This window comes from Oculina patagonica, chromosome 11 (assembly GCF_052425735.1).
Source record: "Oculina patagonica isolate OP01 chromosome 11, crgOcupat, whole genome shotgun sequence".
NCBI classification, from domain to species: Eukaryota; Metazoa; Cnidaria; class Anthozoa; order Scleractinia; family Oculinidae; genus Oculina; species Oculina patagonica.
The window spans coordinates 11,944,287-11,967,088 of NC_135768.1; the positions used below are offsets into that span (position 1 = coordinate 11,944,287).

General features: G+C 37.3%; 1 protein-coding gene across 3 annotated transcripts; it reads left to right on the plus strand.

Moving 5' to 3' along the window:
- Positions 1-960: 960 nt before the first annotated feature.
- LOC144630362 (uncharacterized) lies at positions 961-19,642 on the plus strand. Of its 3 annotated transcripts, XM_078488725.1 has the most exons (18): positions 964-1,082; positions 3,933-4,056; positions 4,560-4,658; positions 4,895-4,960; positions 5,942-6,007; positions 6,477-6,568; positions 11,055-11,152; positions 11,721-11,848; positions 12,361-12,417; positions 14,615-14,689; positions 14,901-14,963; positions 15,497-15,553; positions 16,106-16,177; positions 16,727-16,786; positions 17,104-17,142; positions 17,436-17,527; positions 18,129-18,207; positions 18,780-19,642. In XM_078488725.1, the coding sequence occupies exons 1-18, from the start codon at positions 970-972 to the stop codon at positions 18,783-18,785; spliced, it is 1,386 nt and encodes a 461-aa protein (XP_078344851.1). In that variant the 5' UTR covers positions 964-969; the 3' UTR covers positions 18,786-19,642. The 3 variants fall into 3 exon arrangements, 2 of the variants coding, with proteins under 2 accessions (XP_078344852.1, XP_078344851.1); XM_078488726.1 differs by having other exon boundaries at positions 961-1,082; positions 18,129-19,642; XR_013566508.1 differs by lacking the exon at positions 18,780-19,642 and having other exon boundaries at positions 17,108-17,142; positions 18,129-18,175.
- Positions 19,643-22,802: the final 3,160 nt, after the last annotated feature.

A 22,802-nucleotide genomic window follows, 5' to 3' on the forward strand; every position in this document is an offset into this window, starting at 1 on the left:
TCTATGTGAGCGGCACAGCTCCACGCGTACGAAAAATAGAACCGGCGAATCCCCGTGCTGCATTTGGTGCCGCATTTCAACCCAAACTTCACCTTTTAAAAGAGAGTTGCTACCATCGCGTTTTCCCGTTCTTGTCTTTTACGCGTCTTATGTGGCATGTCTACCACAGGCGTACAGTCAACTCTCACTAAAACGGACACCTTCGGGACCGGCTCCAACTGCCCGTCTTATGGTGGATTTCCACTGACGCGTATTTTTTTACGTGCGTGAAAAAATTAGAGACAATGTATGAACGGCTTGCGTAAACGTGTACGCAAGCCGTTCATACATTGTCTCTAAAATTTTTTACGCACGTAAATATAGCCTGCGTTGCAGACGAACAACTCTGCAACTGTTGTTCGTCTGCAACGCAGGCTAAAAATTACGCGTCAGTGGAAATCCACCATAAGAGAGGTACAGGAGCCCATTACTAGTAATGGGCTCCTGAGAGGTATCCGTAGGAACGGGACCAACACCAGGTGTCCGTCTTATGGAGGTGTCCGTCTTATACAGGTGTCTGTTAAGAGAGAGTTGACTGTATAACATTTCTGTTTTGTTGCTCTTTGAAAAGAACAAATTAATGTTTTATACAGTTAATGACTGAGTAGGAGGGCTGGAAGGGAAATTGTCATGGCGTTTGCAGCCGCTGTTTAATAAGCGTTGTGTGACAGTCCAGACAACGGCCGCGAATCGTGTTATACTTATTTTTTTGTGAAAACGTGGAAGAGGGGAAAACTGAAATATTTTCATCCGAATTTTCATGAAGGAGGCAATAAAGTTTTCAAGTTCCGAGATAATTTTCTGCTACCACGTGTTGTCAGGGTACAAAAATCTGGGCGCGGAGATTTGTGCGTGACTGGCGCGCGTGACTTCAGGTTGCACGAAGCAGTCAGGCTGAATCGAGGAAGACTGGGTATAAAGGATTTCAACATGGCGAGAAGCACCAACAGGATTCGTCTTCACGATAGAGATGTTTTTCCTGCAGCAACCGAAGGCCCTGCCAATGTATTTTCAAGTACTCCGTTTCTTCTAGTAAAAGCCAGGTAAGATGCAAGCGCTGAAAATGTTGAACGCCTCTTCCCGCCAAAACTTACCTTGTAGCTAGCATCATTCCATTCAGCGATCGTTCGATCGATTGATCGCGGCTTACTACAAATCGTTTTCAAGCTTTTTGTGTCAATAGACCAAAATGCCTTTTTCATTACACCAGCTGACTAAACAAAGTATTAGAAAAACTTGTTGATAATATCAAAGCTGTGGTTGATTCATGGGATATAAAGCTTCAAAGGGCACAAAACAAAGCAGGCTTTTTTTGAAGTTTTATAAACACAAGGGGCCCAGATCTCAGTGCAGTCGCTCGGTTTTGCTTCCGAGCGAACACAAACCAAACACTCCACATCAAGGCAGCCCACAATCTGGCAAAGCCTACACTGTTACGATTTAATTTAAACTTAATCAGAAACTGTCCTGTCTTATACTGAGTTATTCGGCGTATTGCAAATACAGTGACTGACTGACTGACTGAGATGACCTGTTTATGCGCGGGACTTGTAAGTACATGCATATCATTCCTGTAGCTACTCCTTATCCCGTACAGAGCAATGTACAGTTACACTATTAAAGTGATGTATTAAGACCTATTTCCCCCTGAAATCTTTAAGACAGCATTCCTGTTTGATTGTTTAATGTTGAATGTAAGTAATATTTGATATTATTACATGAAGATATGTAAAAACAACAATGTAATTTGTTTTATTTCATTGTCCATACTTTAATATTACAGTAAATAAGACTTGCTATCTTTTTCTTATCATTGGCTAGTCAGACAACACATGGACACAATTACAAGAAGTCAAACCAAAATGTAGAAATCCCGAAATCCTGGGACCATTTGAACTCTTTCAATTTTAGGAAGTTGAAATATACTTTCACAGGGTAAAAGCCATTCAAATGCCCCATCCTAGTTATTTAAAGACCCTACCCTGAAGACATAACAGGACCGCATTTTTTGTTGCTAGTCTAGACCTCCTACTGTAGCCAACAAAAAATATTTTTAAATGTTCATTTATTTTTAAACAAATTCTTTACAGTTAAATTAAAAAATTAAAAATTGAAAGTTGAATTGAAAGTAAAAGTTGATATCCCAAATGAAAAGTTAAAAGTAAAAATCGAGTCAACTTTCTGAGTTAACTTTTAACTTTTAATTCTTACTTTTGATGCCCACTCTTACCCACCAATTTGGAAGCAGCTTTTTGTATCTATATTTAAATTTCTTTGAAATATTTAAAGATAGTGTTTGTTCTCAAGATATTAAATCCAGCGTGCACAGCAATCACTTCATTTGACCCTTTTCTCTGTCCAGGAAATTTGATTTTTGTGGGCATTCTGAGGGGTGGAGAATTCCAATGTGTAGTTCCAGAAAATGTCCATACTCTCCCCCCCCCCCCCCACAGAAGGGATTGGAAATTTCCAGGGAGGGTGGGGGTCTCAAAGAGCAAAAAATTTAAAAATATATATATGAAATTTAACTGGACTTTCCAGAGGGGTGGGGGTCCTTTTAAAAAATCCCTTCCATGGGGGAGGTATGGATATTTTATAGAACTACACAATGCAACATGTAGGAGTAATAGCAAGGTTAAACATTGTATTTTGATGTCATGTGTCCAAGTTCTTGCTGCCAAGTTTTTTTTTTTTTTGATCAAAATCTGAACTATATCATCATTATTATTACAGTTAGTCTCTGACTAAATGAGACCAGTCAATTGGAACTTGGTCGACAACTTCACTTCTTATAGTTTCAAGTTCTGTCTAAATATTTTTGATAGTTTGTCAAAGCTGTGCTATTATATTTCCATATTTCTTTGTTAGCACTAGTAAAATAACTAATTTCAAAAACACAAAACAACTTTTTAAAGACATGTTTCAGCATGACTCATGCCAAAGCTGAAGATGGCATGAGTCATGCTGAAACATGTCTTTAAAAAGTTGTTTCGTGTTTTTGAAATTAGTTATTGTGCTATTATAATAATTGCAGGGTGCCCAAAATCTCTCATGTAAGAACTCTTAGGTGCCCAGCTCTTAAAAGCTCTTATGGTTAGGAAGCAAAGTTTTACAAAGTTGCCCAAAGACAAAAAGTTAGACTCCTGTGGCAACCGGGCACACCAGAGCACAGCTGTGCTTGTCATATAAGAAAATAGCAAAAAATAAATGCATTGTTTTTATTATTAAAGATTAAGACGGAATCCACTAGCAAGTCGAGTAATATTTATTAAAGTTGGACAAAAATCAATTTCTAGAATAATTTAAATCCTATTGCGTTATTTCCAACCCTTAATAAAAGGTAAAGATGTAAGTAATTACCGGTATCTGTGATAACACCAACAACAATTTCTTATCAGAGTCTGAGAAAATGAATTTCAAAGTTTACAAGGTATGGGCAAAATCTCACGTGTAGCCATTTTGTTAATTCGTCTTAAGCGATTTAGTGGAATTCAGCGGAACTTCAAAATGTGTTTTCGATGTGAGGTGTTGTTAGAAAAGATTTCTTTTGATAAGATATTTGAAGCAGTAACAAAAAAGTTTGCAATAAGGTGGAAATAATCCTGGTACAACAATTTCTTATCAGAGTCTGAGAAAATGATATTTAAAGTTCACAAGCTATGGGCAAAAGCTTACATCTTATAAGAGATTCAGTGGAATTCAGCGGAACTTCAAAATGTGTTTTCGATGTGTGGTGTTGTTAGAAAAGATTTTTTTCGATAAGATATTTGAAGCAGTAACACAAAAGCTTGCAATCAGGTGTAAATAGTTCTGGTACATAATTTTGTCCAATGACTACTCAAAGTCCTGGCGGATTTCCTCTTAATTTTATCTTTAATTATTGGTATACAAAGGTGGTTAGCAGATGACGTGGCACAGACCTGTCCACTCTGTTCTCAGAAGTTTACACAGATCCGCAGAAAACACCACTGTCGGCAATGTGGAAACATTCTTTGCAGCAAATGCTGCAATGAGAAGGTATTGAAATCAACTGTTCTTCCCTACATGGTCACATGAAATTGCAACCCAGAGAACTCTCAGGAGTAATTTTGTGATAGTAAATCCTCTGTAAATTTGGTGAGGACACAGGCGTTCCAAACTCACGATTCGAGAAATCGATCAAATAAATTATTTATGTGAGGGTATGAATGATTTATGTAAGCGTATGAGTGATTTGTGTGAGCGTATCAAGTGGGATGTGACTACTTAAAGTGTGCAGTGTTGTGCTGCAATTTAGGCCGTTAACGCCTGTGGTGGATGAGGACTATTTATTTTATGTCTTGAAATAATGGTGGGTGTCTGTAATAGGGAGGCGTCTGTAAGGCCAGAGTTGACAGTACCCCAACTTGCTTCTGCTTCATGTAACAGACACTGGGATAAGTTCTGGTTTTGTTGACCTGAGAGCAAATTTTACTTCCTCTTGATATACAACTGTATATTAAGCAGATCAGCCTCCATGATATATGATCTTTAATTTATAGGTTCCTCTTCCACAACTTGGATTTGAAGAGCCAGAGAGAATTTGTGACAACTGTCTTGATGTGACATCCCTTGTGACAAAGTCAAGATCTCTTCAAATGGTACAAAGTAATCCTTATTAGTCAGAGTTCATTGTTACAATTATCCCAACATTGTCAATACAGCGGAATCCCAAATTCTTGAACCTCCAAAAGAAACAGAAGTTGGTTCAAGGGTCAAATCTTTGGTGACAAGTGGTCATAAGGCTTCTGATTTGTTGGAAAAAGTATTCTGTATTTGATAAAGTGCTGTTGTTATAGATTAAGTATTAACTAGTTCCTTAATGAATTGTTTGTAGTCTTTTAAGTTGGAAGCTGCTAAAGGTTTGACAGAGTTGTGCAAGGATCCTGCTGGACTCACTAAGGTGAGTAAAAAATTCAGATAACCACTGTTATTATACATTAGAATTACTTTGAAACATGTGATTGGTCGAGAGCATTCAGTCAATATACAGTAGCATGTGAACTCGACATGATAACCCAATATCTGCAGCAGATATTGGGTTATCATGTCGAGCTCAAAGTCAGCCTAGTTTACAAGCCCCTCGTCCGTGTAGTGCTGTCAAACTTTTAAAGATATGGCGGAGCGATTTGCCTCCGTTTCCGAAGAGGAATTGAACGTTTTGATTGAGAATATAGATTCTAAAAACACCAAGAGAACAACAAAAACAAGTGTAAAAATTCTGAATGATTATTTGAGGGAGAAGAACCAGGAGGAACCACAAGATAAAACCGCTTTGGCCAATGTTCTGACAAAGTTTTACACCGACGCTAAAGGAAGTTATGGCAAATTGTTTGAAAACGTATAATAAAACAATTATTGAATTCGGTTTTCACATGATATCGTAAATTATCAAAACCTCATGTCTGTGTTATCCGCCTCAGCCTTCGGCTTCAGCAGATAACACAGACCTCGGTTTTGATAATTCACGATATCATGCTCAACCTCATCCAATAATTGCTTATTATATTGTGTTGTTTCGGGAAATATCCATACCCCTCCTGTGGATGGTTTTTTTGGTTTGATCCCTTCACTCCTTTGGAAATTCCAGATAAGCTTTACAATTTCTTTAAAAATTTTGCCGTTTGAAATGTTGCCTCCCCATCAGAATTTGCATTGACACTCCTTTGGGTGTCTGTGAGCATTTAATGGAAGTACACATTACGTGATTTTGTATGGATCGTATCAATTACCAGACAACTTCTTTCACTGTGTCAAGCAGTGCTTGAAACTCTTGAACTAGATACAGTACACTGTTCATTAAGGCCACCGTGCCTTCCATGCTGCTGTGACAGTTATTTATCTTTTGATATATGGACTAACTATTAGATATTGTTTTAACTAGGTTGTTGAGATGGGTGGGGTCCAGACACTGATATTTCTCAGCCAAAGTGGAAATGACGAAGTGAAAGTAAGTCATGTGTTATTGAGTTTTTCAAAACATTCATGTCTCCTTTATTACACATTTGCAGGGGCTGCGGAGCATTTTTCTTTTTGGGGGGCTGACTAGTTACTTGAAATAGGGGGTCTTTGAGACTCTTCTCTTAGAAAGTCTTTATTTTTTGAAAATATTGGGGGGGGGGGGCTACGCCCTTTCCCCAGCCCCTGATTTGGCACTAATTTATATAGCAAGATCTTGAAATGTACATGTATGATAAACATACTGAACATTGTTGTACATGTAGAGCTGAAACTGGTATGTAGGGTTACTTCTCAGTTGATGGAGATTTTGGAAAACTTTAGTACCCAAACTATTTTTTGCAATGTGTGTCCATAATAATTCTGGTGGACAGATTACACTTAGGCTTTCATGATTTATTTAGTGTAATTGAAGAAGTTATAATTCTGATTGAATTCAACTGAAGTAAATTATTTGTTAGGCAGCTGTTGCATCAGGACTTCAGATTCTCTCCACTCACCCTCCTCTGCATTCAATGTTAGCCAAGTGCGGCGGAATAAAGGCCTTGTGCAGGTGAGGACAACTTGTTTACATCTACATACAGAATATCTAATATATGACTGAGGTTGATTTTAGTTTATTAAGTTTATATTTTTATCTCTCTCAGTAATAAAAGTAATCTTAATATTAGGTAGTAGATGTAATAAAAGTATCTTCAAAATTTGTTTTCTCAGGCTTCATATTGAAAATGGCAATATGAATTGTACTAGTCTTGTCAGTCTTGACATTAACAGTATTTTGATGCAGCACACAAATTTTATCTTTTTTGGAACAACAACTTACCGGTAATATATAAATATGAAAATCAAAGGTGCAAAGGGACTTAAAGAATTGGAATGGGTTTTGTTTGGCATATATGTGACCTCACACGGGAAAACGTACACTAACGATTTTCCGTTTAACCGCTAGAAGCGTTTATTATCCGTTTATCATTCGTTTAAACGATTCATAAAAATCGTTTAAACGGTAAGGCCATCCGTTTATCTTGTGTCCTAAACTGTTTAAACGGTTAACACTATCTTTTACATGCCGTTTAAACGATAAGGCCATCCGTCCATTTCGTATCCTAAACCTTTTAAACGGTAAACGCTGCGTTTACTTTATTTCACCGTTTATCAGTGTTTATCGATGTTCACAAACGGCAAACCACGGTACGGAACAAGCACAAATAAAATGGGATGCGCTTGTTTCTAAATAAATCGACTTCGTTTCAAAATTATTTATACCGTACAAGCTTTAATAAATTCAACACGCGTGGAATAAAATGAACTGTGACATTTCGAAGCTTGTGATAAACATTTATTTTATTCATCTCACTTACCAGTAAAGCGCAAGATAGCAACTTTTTTCGGTAAAATACATTCTCATGTCATCTCCAGTTGAAGGTCTTGATTTAAAACAGTGAAGTGATTCGAAATAATCGAAACAGGTCGAGAAAGTGAAAGCCACTTTTCCATTCTCACGTGCAAAGACGAGACGAGATGGCGGCGTGAATCACGCTTTGCTTCTTGACCTTTTATGGCCAAGAATTAATGTCACGGTTGCCTAGAAATTTCTGTACACGCAATTGAATGGTATTATTACTCAGTAAACGTCTTGATCTTTATTGTTTCTTTCAACTTTTCCACACTGAATGTTTCAGAATTCAAAAACAATTCATTTTCTGAGTTGTTTTCCAGCAAACCGCATGTCTGGGACGGCGGGACAGGATGAGTATAGCTAACTGTCGTGGGTCGTGGGTCGTGGGTGGAAGTCGTGGGTCGTGGGTGTGGGTAAAGTCGTGGGTGTGGGTAAAAGTCGTGGGTAACAAAAAAAAAAACATAAAAAAAACAAGAGAGGATAACAAACATTTGTAGGAAAGTAGTTTGTGCATGGCTAGTCTGACGAAGAGTTTCGACCCGGTCAAGGGACCCTCAGGAGGCTTTTCTGTTCAACAAACTTGTTGGGGTGTCTCTAAAACCAGGACAGGAACACCACGAAACACCCCTGGAACACTGAAAATGTTTAAACACATATCAACAAAACAGTTCAATTAAATTTAAAAATTTATAGGAATTTTTATTTTATATTCTGCGTTACGATTAGGATTTCATCCTCGCAAACTCCCCCCCCCCCCCCCCTCCTTACTCCACAAGAACCGTGACTTAAAAATATTGCGTGACATTGTGCATTGCAGACTGAACGACATTTTTACCATGGGAAATTTTAATGGTCGCGTTTGCGGTTACAAAAAGGCGCTTCTGTTTGGTTAATATTTAAAAGTAGATACAATGGCTTCGCCTGTTGGCCAATGCGACAAAATGTTCGATTCGGACGCGGAAATGTTGCAGCCAACATTTTTACGACAAACTATAACACACTTGGAATTGTGAGAGTTGAGTGAGTGAGTTTGTGAGAGCTTTCTTTTTAAATCGACACCCGGCGAATTGCATATACAGGGACCGCGCAGGAAGAATTTGAGTGGGGGGGGGGGCTTAAACTCGAACTCCGAAGCGTGGGCCAACTAGGGGGGTCCGGGGGCATGCTCTCCCGGCAAATTTTGGATTTAAATTTCTCTTAGATACTGGAAAATGCGTTTAAAATTAAAAATTTAAACATTCAGCGCTTATTATCTTTTTTTAAAGTATAGCTTGAACCGACAAAACGTTGCGATAAAGAGACGTCACAAACCGTTCGATATAACTACTCACTGATAACCCATTTGTCCGTTTGAAACTAACCAATGACGAAACAGGCCTTTTTCATGAGAAGTCCGCTCTCTCTTAAAAAGCCAGTTTTTAATAAAGGGCATGATCCTGTAGTAGCCTAACATGTATCAAAGTTGAAGGTGAGTCTATTTTGGTAATAGTTACTTCTGTTACTAATAATATGGCGTCCAGAAACGAAATATTTTCATTTGTTTCTTAATTCATTATATTTTTTTCTTGTTACTGTAAAAAAGTGGGGGGGCTAAAGCCCCCCTAGCCCCTCCCTCTCCGCAGTCCCTGATATAATTCTGTGCCTATACTTCTTCCAAATTATTGAGCTTATTTTTATAACGAGCATGTATATTGTAGCCTGTATACAGCCGCCCCCTCCCCTAAAAAAATCGGAAACAGGGAGGGGGACGGCTGTACACAGGCTAGTATATTGCTACTATTTGAATTGAGTGTTTAGTTTGTTTGTTTTTTGTTTTTGTTTTCACCTCACGGACTTAGGAGTGAAACGCGGGCTACGGGCTGCGGACTGGGTTTAAAATATGTACCGCGTTCTGAGTGACGCATTACGAAAGGTAACTCATCTAGACGGGTAACGAATCCTGTGCCCCTCTTTATGATAGAGACATTTGTATCCAGACAAAATACAAAATGTTTGCCCATGTTCTTCCCGTCTCTGGATTGAAAACCGACCAGCGTCACAGGACTTCGGAAATGTTCGGCAGCTTTCTAAAAATGTTGGGTTATGTTCGGGTAACTCTTGGAAGTTTTCGGACGACTACGGAATTTTTCGTTGATATCATCCAAAGTCTTTAGTTTTAATCCAGTTGTGAGCAATCAATCTTTACCTTATTTTTATTTTTAACGTTAATTTTAATTTATTCAAATCATTTTTTTATCTGTGTTTAAACATTTTCGGTGTTCCAGTGTGTTTTGTGGTGTTTCTGGTATTACAGACACCCCAACAAGTTTGCTAAGCAGAAAGACCTCTGAGCCGGGTCGAAACTCTGCGTCAGACTAGCCATACACGAACTATTTCCTCACAAATGTTTGTTCAGTATTTTTTATGACTTTTTTGTTACCCACGACTTTTACCCACACCCACGACCCACGACTTCCACCCACGACCCACGACCCATGACAGTTAGCTATACTCGGACAGGATAAACTTGGTTCGTCGTTTCTAGACGTCTATCGAGCGGTAAAAATCGTAACACTGATCGCGAACTCAGCATCAAATAAAGAAATGACCAAAATAAGGGATTTTTGATCGGATAAAAGTTGTTCTAATCGGCAAAATTCTGGCTGAACGGCAAAAAACTTCTAAGATTTATAGAAGCCGACATTTGCATAATCACAAGTTTGTCGGCGTTTTAAAGAATGTCGCCCGAAAGATATCAAATTCCCCGCGAATACATGTCATTGATTTCTCAATCTTCTGTGGAACTTTTATTCGATCTTAATAAATGTTCGCCAAGTTAAGAAACAAACTTTTGATGCGTTCGCTTTTCGTGAAAACTTTTTTTACCGCAAACTCGCCGGTTTAAATTGTCACGCTCGATCTCGTGTTGACATATTGTGTAAATAAAAAACTTGTCGGTGTTTAATTTTCGCGACATGTAAATTCCTAAATGCAGAGTTCGCTTGCAGTCCGCTTATTCTGTTAAATTGCTCTTTGAGATGAAGGTAACAGTTAAATTTCGACTTGAAATAGTATGCGTGATGAACGAGCTTTTAGACAATTTTTTTTTGCGTTGCCAAAATTTCCGTCTGACACGCAACTAATTATCTCGCGTTCGGCCATTCAAACTTTTGCAAATTTTATCTAAATACTTTCAGTTTTGTCTGCCGCTTTAAAGATCTTTTTCATCCTTGCCATTAAAATGGCTTTCGTTTAAATGTTTTGCATTGCCATTTAAGAACTTTCGGCTTGAGTTTAAATGTTTTGCTTTGCCGATTAAGCGCTTTTGGCATCCTTTTGAATGTTTTATTTTCGTTTAAACGCTTTCGACTTCCGTTTAAATGTTTTGCCTTACTGTTTAAACGCTTATGGTAAGCGTTTAATTATTATGCTTGTCCATTTAAATGGTTTAGAAGCCGTTTACTATCCGTTTACTATCCGTCCGTTTTTATCCGTTTTGCGGATTTTCGTTAGTGTACGTTTTCCCGTGTGAGGTCACATATATTAAATGAGAATCAGAAACTGTTTAGGTTCTTTCATCCTGTTGAAATGCAATCCATCATCATCATCATCATCATCATCATTGCATTCTTTTAACTGATAACTAAATTTTTCATTATAGCATACTTTCAACCGTGAATGAGAGTCAGGAACAGACACTTACTGATGGAATCAGTGCACTGATGATTTTTTGTAAATCACCTGAATTAAAAGCACAAGGTCAGTTTGCTAAGTAACTGCTATTTGTATTGACTTTCGTTGGTAGTTGTGTACAATGTGAAGATGGTTTTAAACAGATAACAAATTTGGTTGTTTTAATGTGATCACCCCTTTTACCCCAAAGAATGCTTATTGGCACATCATAGCATATCCTGATCAATTAATTATCCAATTAATTCTTGTCACCAAAATTGTTTCTGAAAGATTTGTATTTTGAAGACATAAAATTATACCTGTCGTTTATTTGTGACTTGATTGACCAACCCTATAGCTTTTTTGCCTGATATGTATGTGGTTTACAATATAGTTGAAATTAACCAGCGTATATTTATTTTTTAATTTAAGAAGAAAGACCATTTGCCTTAGGGTCAAAGGTCATTTGCCTCAGGGTCAAAAGCTGCTTGTTGTCTTAGCTCTTTAGTTTAACATCATAATATCCAGATTATGAAGTACCACAAAAATGAAGGAAGTGGTGAATTGCAGATGTCATGCATTTGAAATACATTAATTTGTAATTCAATACGAGTTTTGATTGCCTGTAGTTCATATTCATCTCGTATTTTTACAGCCCTAGCTGACGGTGCATTAGATCCTGTTCTGACAATGTGTGCAATGAAAGAAGCAATGGCACTACTTGCTTTGATGACGTTAAGTCACATTGTTGAACATCAAGGCAACTTAGCACCCCTTATAGAGGTTAGTACATGTTAACAGCCAAACCTGCACTGACATCCACCCCTTAAACAGCCAGGATGTCTCAACCATACATGAGTGCAGTTGAATTCAAATAACTGGAACCTTCAAGGGAAATTTAAAAAGGGTCTAGGTATTGGGGGTTGGAGTGGTACACTCTGTTGAGGGATGTGGATGTGTTTTATTTCAAAATGAATTTCAGGTCCAAAGGATTTTTAACTAATTTGTTAAATTTGTTTTTCCTTTCTTCCAGATAATCATTAAACAAAGAAAATACAAATCAGACTAGTCTAACATAAAAATACATTTTTACTTGAAATTCATTTCATTTTCACACTAAACACTGAACTAGGCCCCAATGATGAAAATTGTTACATCATGCTACTATTTCAATTATCACAAATCATAAGCAAGCCAAGCAGCGTGCTATTTAGGCTACCCTGTTACCCAGAAAAGCCATTATAGAGTCAAATGGTTTTTATAATTATTTTAAATTATTGTGTTTTTATCTATAGAGCAATCAGAATGCACTGCCAAGAATTTTAGCTTTGACAAAGGCACAAGATGAAAAGGTATTAATACTGCACCAGAATTGCCCAAATCATATTAACCCATTGACGCCTGAAGGTTTTACGCACGCACCCACCCCTAAATACCTGGCTCTTTTATGGGATTGAACGCAAACATACGAGTGGAAAAAATAAACCATATGCGCAGTAAATTCAGACAAACCATTAGTTTCTGAAGTTAACTTTTATTTAAACTAGACATGTTGAAAGACCAATTTATGACTAAAAGAGATTATCAGCCTTGATAAATCTATCCCAAACCAAAACTAAAGACAGCGATAAAATTTTATTCACCTTTGCACGCCATTTTGGAGCTCGCAAAAACACGGAGACTATGTACAAATTTTTAAGAAAAATCGTAAAATAGTCTGGTAAAAGATAGGTTTACAATCTGTACAACTGATACTGTCATTAATTCAATAACACTTAGCTTATTTCTTGGTGCAGAAAACCGGTAATTCGAGACGATAAAATTATCTTCAAATTGCGGCGGTGTGAAAAAGCATAAAAAACGCTTACAAAATTACAGAATTCAGACTACTAAATCAACACTAGCACCGCTTTCCATGCATTCCTTTACTATTAATATTGATAGTCATACTCCTTTGTATATTCTGAAGCACTGTAAGTTGTAATTTTCAAAAGCGATAGACATAATTAAAAAAAAAGCGAAGCTAGACAATGAAGAAGCAAGTCTCCCGAAAGATAGATCTCAGATAACAACACGTGCGCAACAAATCTGTTCGCCTTCAAAAGCCTAAAATTCCGGACTCAAAATGGATAAACGAGAGAACCTTGAAAGAAACTTTGTTTAGAATTTATTTTTAGTTCAGATGAAGTCAAGAAATGTGTTAACAAGCGGCAGAGTATCGAAATTTTTCGAGCCGTGCTGTACTGCACGGCAGAATTAATTATCCACATGTTCATGTTGAAAGCGAAGTTTTAATTTTAGCAGGCGGCTTTTGAAGTCAATTGTACACTAAATGGATTTACCGATCGTTCAAAAAATTACATCCAAGTTCAAAGCAATAACAGTACATTACCATTTCGTTCTCAAAAGACTTGAGAAGCCGCATTTAGTCCGTGTTTAAGTCCGTGATTTGAATTCAAAACGCATTTGTAAGCACCATTACACCATGTCCGCGGCGGTGGAAGGAAAGATAAATCCTTCATCAACAAGGTTTTAGCACTCTGTACTCCATGGTTTTCCGTTTTAAGGCCACTTTAAAATTCTATAGTGTTTCTCCTTTCCGTTTTCAGTCCCAAAGATGGTATTTTTCTTGTTCAGAATCAAAAACAAGGCCTTGGAAGTTTGTAAATACAAGCCGCGCGGCTCCATGATTTCCTTGTACGTTTTCAATGCACGGAATAAGACGAAAAACCTTCTTTCTAGGACCCCAAGAGTTCCCTAAAAATATGCGCAGAAAACAGATTTTGATTGGTTTATTTGCCGTTATTATCTATAGAACAATAGAAGAACCAAAAAAACTCCAGGGAGGGAGGGAAAGGGCATTTGCCAACACGTGGTTTTCAAGGCCGGCTGAGGCCGGCACAGGCATTTCGGGAGTGGTTTTCGCACGGCCGGCTACAGCCGGCACAGGCGCCAATGGGTTAAACATTCTCGTCATTATGACTATTATCAGTTCATGTTCATTTGTTTTTTACTTAGTACATTATTGAGACCCCACTGGCATAAGAGTATAATCCTGGGAGGGTGGGGAGGGTGGTACTTATGGGCTATTTGGGGAAGCTTTAGGGGAAGAGTTACCTTTACCAGACTGCAGCTGTATAAAAGGACAGTCCTGAATTTCATGAGCTGAAGGTGAAAAGGAAGCCTAGGGACCCAAGGGGGCCCTTCTATATACCATTTTCAGCTTACAAAAATAATATATAAAAGGGTAAGGGTTTGGACCTGAGGGCTAAGCCTCCCTAGGTGAAACTATGTTGAGTACCCATCCCCCATCTCTCCATGGTAAAATCTGACTTGCATGCTGCAGACAGAAAACCTGTCACAGCTAATTTTCAACTGAAACAGAAAATCAATCATTCAAATAATATAAATAATAAAATGCTAAACTGTGTGTGAGATACAGCTTCTGACTGATCCTAAAAGTATGTGTAACACCATTAGTAACTTTTAATTCCAAACAATGTTTTTCCCAATTAGCGGTTAATACTAATTTGCTACTTCTTCTTTTAGATTCAAGAAATATCATTGAGAATTTTAGCACAGATGTCTGTGGGAACAGACTGGCAGAGGCATCGCATTGTGCAGGTAATACATCTTCTAATTAACAATTATTATATTATGTGTAATAATAAAAATATTTTTATCCTTTCCCTGGTGTAGAAATAATATCTGTGGTAAGATAATAAGTCATTTAACCATCCCATAATGTTCAGCAATGATCTTGTTTAAAATAATTAGCAATTTCAGTTATGTCTTACTTAATGTAAAATATATTTTTAAATTTAATTCTTTTTAGGAAGATTTCTCCGCTGGACGATGTTTAGTTGAAGCTCTGACTAGAGGACCAAAAAACCTACAGGTAAGCTATTGATGTTGTCATCTTTTAGTGGACTGGCTTTAATTTATTCTTTGAAATTTTTAATGAAAACCAGTCATCTCAGTTTTAGTGGTTGTGTTACAATCAGGTCTAGGTTGTCCAAAAGCCAATTAGCACGAGCTCAGAATTAAAAGTTGACAGCTCATCACGAGCCTCTCATAGCTCAGTTGGTTAGAGCGCCCAACCGGTATCTGGGAGGCCATGGGTTCGATTCCCATCAGGGACTCAGAATTTTTCTTTGTCCCATGCTCTTGTCATGTTGAACACTTCATCTTTATTATGGTTCAATTACTCTTGTATAAAAGTGCTTTTATTGCTTACATTTTGTGGGTTTGAGATAAGTCAAATGTCACATACAACTGGAGAAAAAAAAAATATAAACAGAAATTGATCATTACTGAAAATTAATAAAAAACTAAAATCAAAATTTGTGCTAATTCTATATAAGCTTAATCGTCCTTTGAACCACCCAGCCTTGATGTTTAGAAGCAAGTTTAAACTTCTTTTTTCTGAAGGTCCTTGTGAATGCTTCATGTCTGATTGCTAACCTTGCAACTGGAGACCAAGATCAGGTATGCTATAAATTATGGACCTATATAAAAGTTTAACTTATAGTTTGGTCAACTGATACCTTTTTTAACAAGATTAAAACTGTTTTAAATTAATAAGATTGCGATATTTATTACACTAAGAGCTGATCCTATTCTATTCTTGTTGACTAAACTTTTAATATCTGCATCCTAAAAATGTTATTTATTAAAAATATCTTGTTTTTATTAGCAAATTTTGAATTCATTTCTTTACCTGTACATGTTAATCACATTCCCTCCTCACCACCACAACTCCCGTCTCCATAACCCTACCACCCTTCCCTGACAGCCTGTACTCATCCCCCTCTCCACCCTTACTCACTCTTCACTACCATTAATCCGATAACAGCACTATAACTATTCCCCTCCCCTCCCCCCTCCCCCCTTGTGGCTACTACCAAAACTCTTTTCGCACAGTTAATCTAGCTTTTGGGCCAACACTGGATTTGTACTTTTTGTAACCAATATCATCTTACAGTTATTATTTGAAAATTATGGAATATTATCAATGTCCGTGACTGTTATTTGTTGCAGATGTCCCTCAGGGATTGTTTACAAGCCATGTGCTCACTGACATCATCACATACCAGCCATAAAGACATCCAGGTACCAAATGATTGTTAAACTGTACAGGTGCAGAATTAATGGATTTATTTAACATTTCAGAGTATAAAAAAGTCTGCTTTTGATAAGCGAAGTGGCCCATACTGCCAGCCGTTAACTCTAGTTTCTGTAGATTGAAACATTTACAAATATTTCTCCTCCATCCCCCTCCCCTGAAAGGGATACTGACCTATGGCAGGGTTACTTATCCTACCCCCTAGCAAAATTTGCTTTAGGCACTGTGGAGTAAAATACCTTTCCAAACATAGTGACCCTAGCCATGACTTGAAACTGGACTGCTCAATCCAGAGTCAAGTGCACTGACCATCAGACCACAGCACCTCCCAACGTTTCATGAGTAGTTTATTGTTATCAAAATAATGCATTTGTCAAGAAACTCTTAATGACACGTCTCTAACAAGCTATCAGAGAAATAAGGTGCAATTAATACTTTGAGGCATCCATAGTGACTTTTACTTCTGTGTTGTAATAATATGTTTGTTTTATCTTGTGTCAGTGACATATAATTCAGTGTGAACTGTTTTCTTGCAGATACATGTATCCAGAGCTCTTGGCAACTTTGCAAAGTTCCATCAAAACTCTGCTATTTTGGTATGTAGGCAAAATGTACTAGTCTGAAAGTCATTTTAACTAGCCCCAAAAATTTCTCATAAGCACAATGCTTATAATGCTTCAGGCAAGTGACAGGAGGCAAGTGGAGGATTAAGTCCGCCAGCCCAACCACAAAATCCACTAGCCCCAGGCTAGCAGACTACCTTCTTTGCACGCTTTCCAGTCTGGTTGTATTGGTTAAAGCTGATGATACCCATGTCATAAAACAAAAAAATGACCAGTATATTATTATATGTAAGTGATCACATTACCACAGGGACACTGCTTCACATTGTTTTGATAATTGTTTTCTTCAGATAGATTATCTTCCAAGTATTGTAGAGACACATCTCAAGGTTAGTGCAACACTTGTGAAGGGGGACATCAGGGCTCAAAATAACAGCCAGCTGCCGGTGGTATCTGTCACTTTGACAACACTTGCTGGCTTCTTTTAACCGAAGAAATAGAAAATATCATGCCTTGATCGGCCATCTGAAATCAAAGTTGCTGTAAAGTTTATTTAACTTCTTGTAGCTCTAAGGCTCTTACTATAAAAAATTACGTGGATTAAATTTGCTTCTTATATAAACTTTACTTTTTATGAAGTCATTGCAGTGCATGTAACTGAACATTGCATTATTTTGTGTAGTCCACAGACAATACAATCAAGTGTCACGGCCTTAGAACCATCATGTATCTGCTGAGCCATCAACGGGAAAGAGCAGTTGATATTTTAATAAGGTAAAAATAATGATGTTACAGACAGCCTTAAGTACCTGTTGTTAATAGATGAATAAAGCCATACCTTGCTGGATAATGATATCCACTCGATAAATCATTGTGCAGTCGATAGCTTACACTGCAGTTGGCTTTGTTTTAACCTCTTGGTAGTCTGCATATGGGCATAGTTGGCCATCAGGCCAGAGCTTATTCTGGTTCTGTAAGTAAAGTGACTAGGAGTATCTCTACTCCCACCTGGATGAGATGCTAGTCCATCGCAGGGCCCCCAGTAGAAAAATCGCTGGTACCCATTATACACCTGGGTGGAAAGAGGCTATGAGAGTACAATGATCTTGCGCAAGAACACAACACAGTGACCCCGGCCAGGACTCGACCCTGGCCGGACAGCTTGATCCAGAGTCCAGCATGTTAACCATTAGACCACTGGTCCTCTTACTTATTGTCAGGAGCAATGATTTATGTTTAGTCATTTGCTACCTGTGGCACCTATGAAAGAAACTGAATGTCCACCCTTTCTTCATAATCATGATGTTTACTTGGATGCACTTGCCAAAGATTCCAGAATGACGTGTTGTTGATTTGTTTCTCATGTTCTTTTCAGGGAAGGAGCCAGTGATGTTCTCACAGGCTTGGGCTCATTTCCTGGAATTGTTGATGCAATTCAAAATGGTTTGCTTAAGGTGGTAACGACCCTTAGCGACTGCACTGTTACAACATAATGCCATTGTTCCAGGGCCATACCAGTAGCATTGTACAGATATTTTATACATATTTACTAACCAATACAGTGGAACTCCAATATAATGGACCTCCTTAAAACAAACTCCCTGGTATAATTAACAACTATTCATCAAAGTGGAGGTGGCTAGTGGTGGATATTTACTGAGGTCAATTTCTAGGAGGATATTTACCGAGGTTAAGTGGCAAGGTAAATATCCACCACTAGGAGTTTGAGTGGCCAATCAGCGTGTGCCAAAAACGCTAGCCACTGTTTTAGTATTTACTAACGAACAATACTAAGTTACAGATGTTTTAGTTAAACATTTCAAAATATAAACTAGCGATATAAGTAGTTTTTATTTTAAAATATTAATTTAATACAGTAAAATGTATGGAGCAAAACCAAGACAAACCAACCCACATTATGACAAACTAGTCCAGTGCCACTTTCATCTATCCGATTTTTGATAGATCTTAGGATGATTTGTAATCTGATTTGTAATCTAATAAGTCATCAAATTTTATTGTTTAGGTGTGATCCCTCTAGAAACTGTTTTTCCTTGTGCAAAAGCTGGATGATCTGTATACACACGCCAGGTTTACTCCCTTTTTTGGCAGTGGAGGGGAGACTGGGTGGAGCGGTAATAGGATTGAATGGAATATCCTTATGCTTAAAGTGAAATTAGGTGACTTATTACACATAGTAATTTTAACTAACAAATGGTAAAAGATATCAACTTTTTCCAAAGGTACATATTGATTGGATTTATTTACTTAGTTGCTAGGTGACCAAAATAATTAATATTGATGGGTATAATTATTATACTGGAAAATAAGCAAAGAAAAATATAAATGGTTTCACGCAATCATAGGGGTGCACAATGCAAATACATGCAGAGCGAAATACTAGTTTAAAGATTTACTAATTGCTGGTTTTCACTGTCACGCAATCAAAAAATAAATTTGAAACCATTCAACTACAGAAGCTATGAATTTCAAATTATTGTAGACAATAAATAGATAAACAATTTCTCCAAGTTTCAGGTCTGTGCGGTGTACCATTCGCAAGTTATTTGCCGAACCTTTCCACGCAAATTTATAAAGCTTAGTATGGAGATGCCATAAATGTGTCCTTCCGAGGGACACAGTAATGGCCGCCGTGATGTCAGAGAAGCCATCTGGAACTCAATTCTGTTTACAACAGCGGCAATCTTTGGCTCATGAGCAGGTACAGTTTCACATAAACACCACTTATTATATCTGAAATGTTCAATCTGCTGAAAATGGAAAGGAAAGGCCTTTTTTCAAACAAAACAGCTTTGTCACGGCACTCAGCTTGATGTCACATACGATGGAGAACTCAAATATTCAAAATGCTCTGTTTAAAAAACGAATGACACTATCGATCTGGAAATTTTATCTTACGTCTTATGACAACGAAAATTTAGTAGGCCTAGGGAATTTTGATTTCAGAATTTTATGACGTATTATGAAATCCAAGAATAAGTTTCATGCACAAATAAAGCGATCATCAGTCTTTGTTTGTGCATGAAACTCGGTTTAACTGTCAACTTACAGTTTCCATCTTTAAATTAGTATACTGGAAAATAGTGTTAGATGGATTATTATTATGGTTGTTTATAATGGTTGCCATGGAAACCAGTCCTAGAAACAGAACCAACTTCTTAGAGGCTATCAATAAATACAGTAGCTTTATAAAGGGATTTTCCCCCAATATTTCTGTTAAATTAATATACAATGTATACAAGAAATAATATAATAATCAAGGCTGCTGCCGAAGGAAATTTTTAAGGAGCCCTTTGGGCTCCTAACATCAAAATTTAGGAGCCCAAGCCATTATGTTAGGAGCCCGGCTTAAGTTGCAGAAGACAAATCTGGGGTGGGGTGGGGGGGGGGGGGTGGGGTTACTTAGGCAAGTACCAGTATGTGGTCAACTATGTGGCCTAGGAGAGGGGCCCAGGGATTGAACCTTCTCCCAACATTATCCTGCTATAATATACCCGAATGTCCCCTAGAGGGTACTCCCTATAGTGGACTATAAGGGGAGGCTCCGCCCAACAGGGATACCTTTTTCAGGCTCCAGGTATATAAAAGGGTGGTGATTTCACGAGTTGGAGTATACAAAAGGGGAGGGAAAACTGGTTTTTAGATATTAAAAGAACCCTTCATAATGCTTGAACAGACCCACCAAATGATCAAGTCATTTAAGTATTTTAAGGTGTTATTATTCAAGTGAAAATAAGAGGGGGGGGTTATGGTTTCTAAAAGGGCAAGGGTCGCTTTCACATACCAAAAATGGCAACCTCGTTCATGAGATCCTGAGAATGAGATTGCAATGAAAACTGACATGCATTTAGTTGAGAGCATGAAGGGTTAATTCATTTGTTAAGCCAGTGCCAGTCTGAGTGCATTTCATGTACTTTCATTAGTTTTCCCATAGAAAATCAATGAACATGAAGCAGGAAAATCATTTTAGTAATCAAGGTTAAAAAAAGCAATAATTAAGCAGGTCAATTTTTCCTAGGTTTAGAAAAAGGTAATAAAAAGTCAAAATTTAAGTTTAAGCCTGTCGGAAAGGTTTTTGTATCAAGCATTTGCAGATTAAAACTATTTCAGACCTGATTCATGACTGCAGTAGCAAACAGATTGACTTCACTTTTGTATCCGTAAATATTTCTTCAGATTCACTTGGATTTACTTCGAAACTTATTCGAAACGTCAATGAAGCAAACGAAACGTAAACCAGAACATAATACATTATTCCATATTTGGAAGTTAGACCCAGTCCTAAACACTTGAAAACGAATGGTTTTCGAAGTTGCTGAATTTTGCAAAGACACGTTACGTACTTGATACGCTAAATGCGAACAATTTTAGCGTTTTCGTTTTAAAATGAAGCAGTTTTTTTGTTTTAAATGGGATTTTTTATGCCAATGAAACAAGGTTACAAGGAAATTGAAGTCAAAGGATGGGAGTGGAAGATCAATGTTTAGGCGCCCATGCGAGCTCCTTGAACAAAAATTTAGTTGCCCGCACTCGTAACTTAGGCGCCTGACTGGCGACCGGGCGCCCGTTAGGCAGCAGCCTTGATAATACATTTACATGTACATTTCTTATTCTATTATATTAAAAATAATTGTTACATACGGTAATAATTAGTATTTTTATTGCGCTTTCTAAAATCAGAACCACCTTTTGTAGCCTCAGTTGAATTTGAACTGGTTTCAATGGCAACTGACTGTTTCCAAACACAGCCAATACAGGGGGTGGTGAATGGTTATTCAAAAAAATTAATGTGTGTCAGGCAAAATTTTAGCAAAATTTCACGGGTCTTGCCTTCTCAAATTTTCCTTTGACACCTTGGGGTCTCAATTTCTTTTGCAAGGCTAAAAAGGTCTTGGGTTCGCAGAAAATATATCAGTCTCATACCATTCAACACCCCTAATACACAGTGCATAATCCCGACTTTTTATAATAATGTCCTCTGAATTGTAAACCAGGCATGCTATCTTACAATTATGTATATTTTAGATTGATTTTAGATTTTAAATTATATTTTAGATAGAGCTCTTCATTATGGGGAACAACTGTGTCTTACAGTAATTCTGGGATAATTTTGTATTTTATATTTTGCAGTGTGTTCAGGTATTGTAGACAGAAGTTTTGAATTCACCAGTTGTCCTGTCATATTGTTATATGAACCTTAACATTTTCCGTACACATTTTAATGTGTCTGAAAATCTTAAAACTTTCAAGACATCATTGACTTAAAGGTCACAATTATGTCTCTTCCAAATATAAGTCCAGCTATTTTCAAATGCAATTGAAAAACCATATTTGTTCCAAAAATAACCCACACGAAAAAAAATCAAAAAGCTGTTTTGAACCAGAACAGGCTTAGGGCTAACTGTTAAAATTTTCCAGTGTCGTTATAAAGACTTATAAATAACCATGGTTTACGTGATTCACTTTATCAGGAATTCTTATAAGCAGCAATATTTTTATATCCCATTTTAGTCTCATTAACAGATATTCTTATGCAATATTTGAAACATTTTTTGGTGTAGAGCATCGCATTTTTAAAAAGTAGTGTACATAATTGTTAGAATAATAATAAAGACGATGCACAGTGCAAATTAAGGTAGATTGCATTGTTAATTTTCACTTACAGTTCCAAGGTTTATAGTCTTATTTCTTTATATTTGTTTCTTTTTGTTTAAAATATGTCATGATATGGTTGTATCATACTGATTGATGAGTAATTTCCAGGACAGCTTTATACTCTTGAGTGCAAGAGTTTCAATATGATATAGCAAAATACAGACTGGAATCTCAAATTCTTGAACCTGCAAGCTAAGGGACACAAAGATTGGGTCGAGTAATCGGGGAGTTCAGGAAATTGTGGATAAAATTGCAGTATTCAATTGCGAGGGAAGGGAATTAAACAACTTTTGGTTTGAGTTATCAGGAAGTTTAAAAAAATAGTTTAAGAAATCAGGATTCCACAGGTGTAGTTTTATAAAGACACAACCTC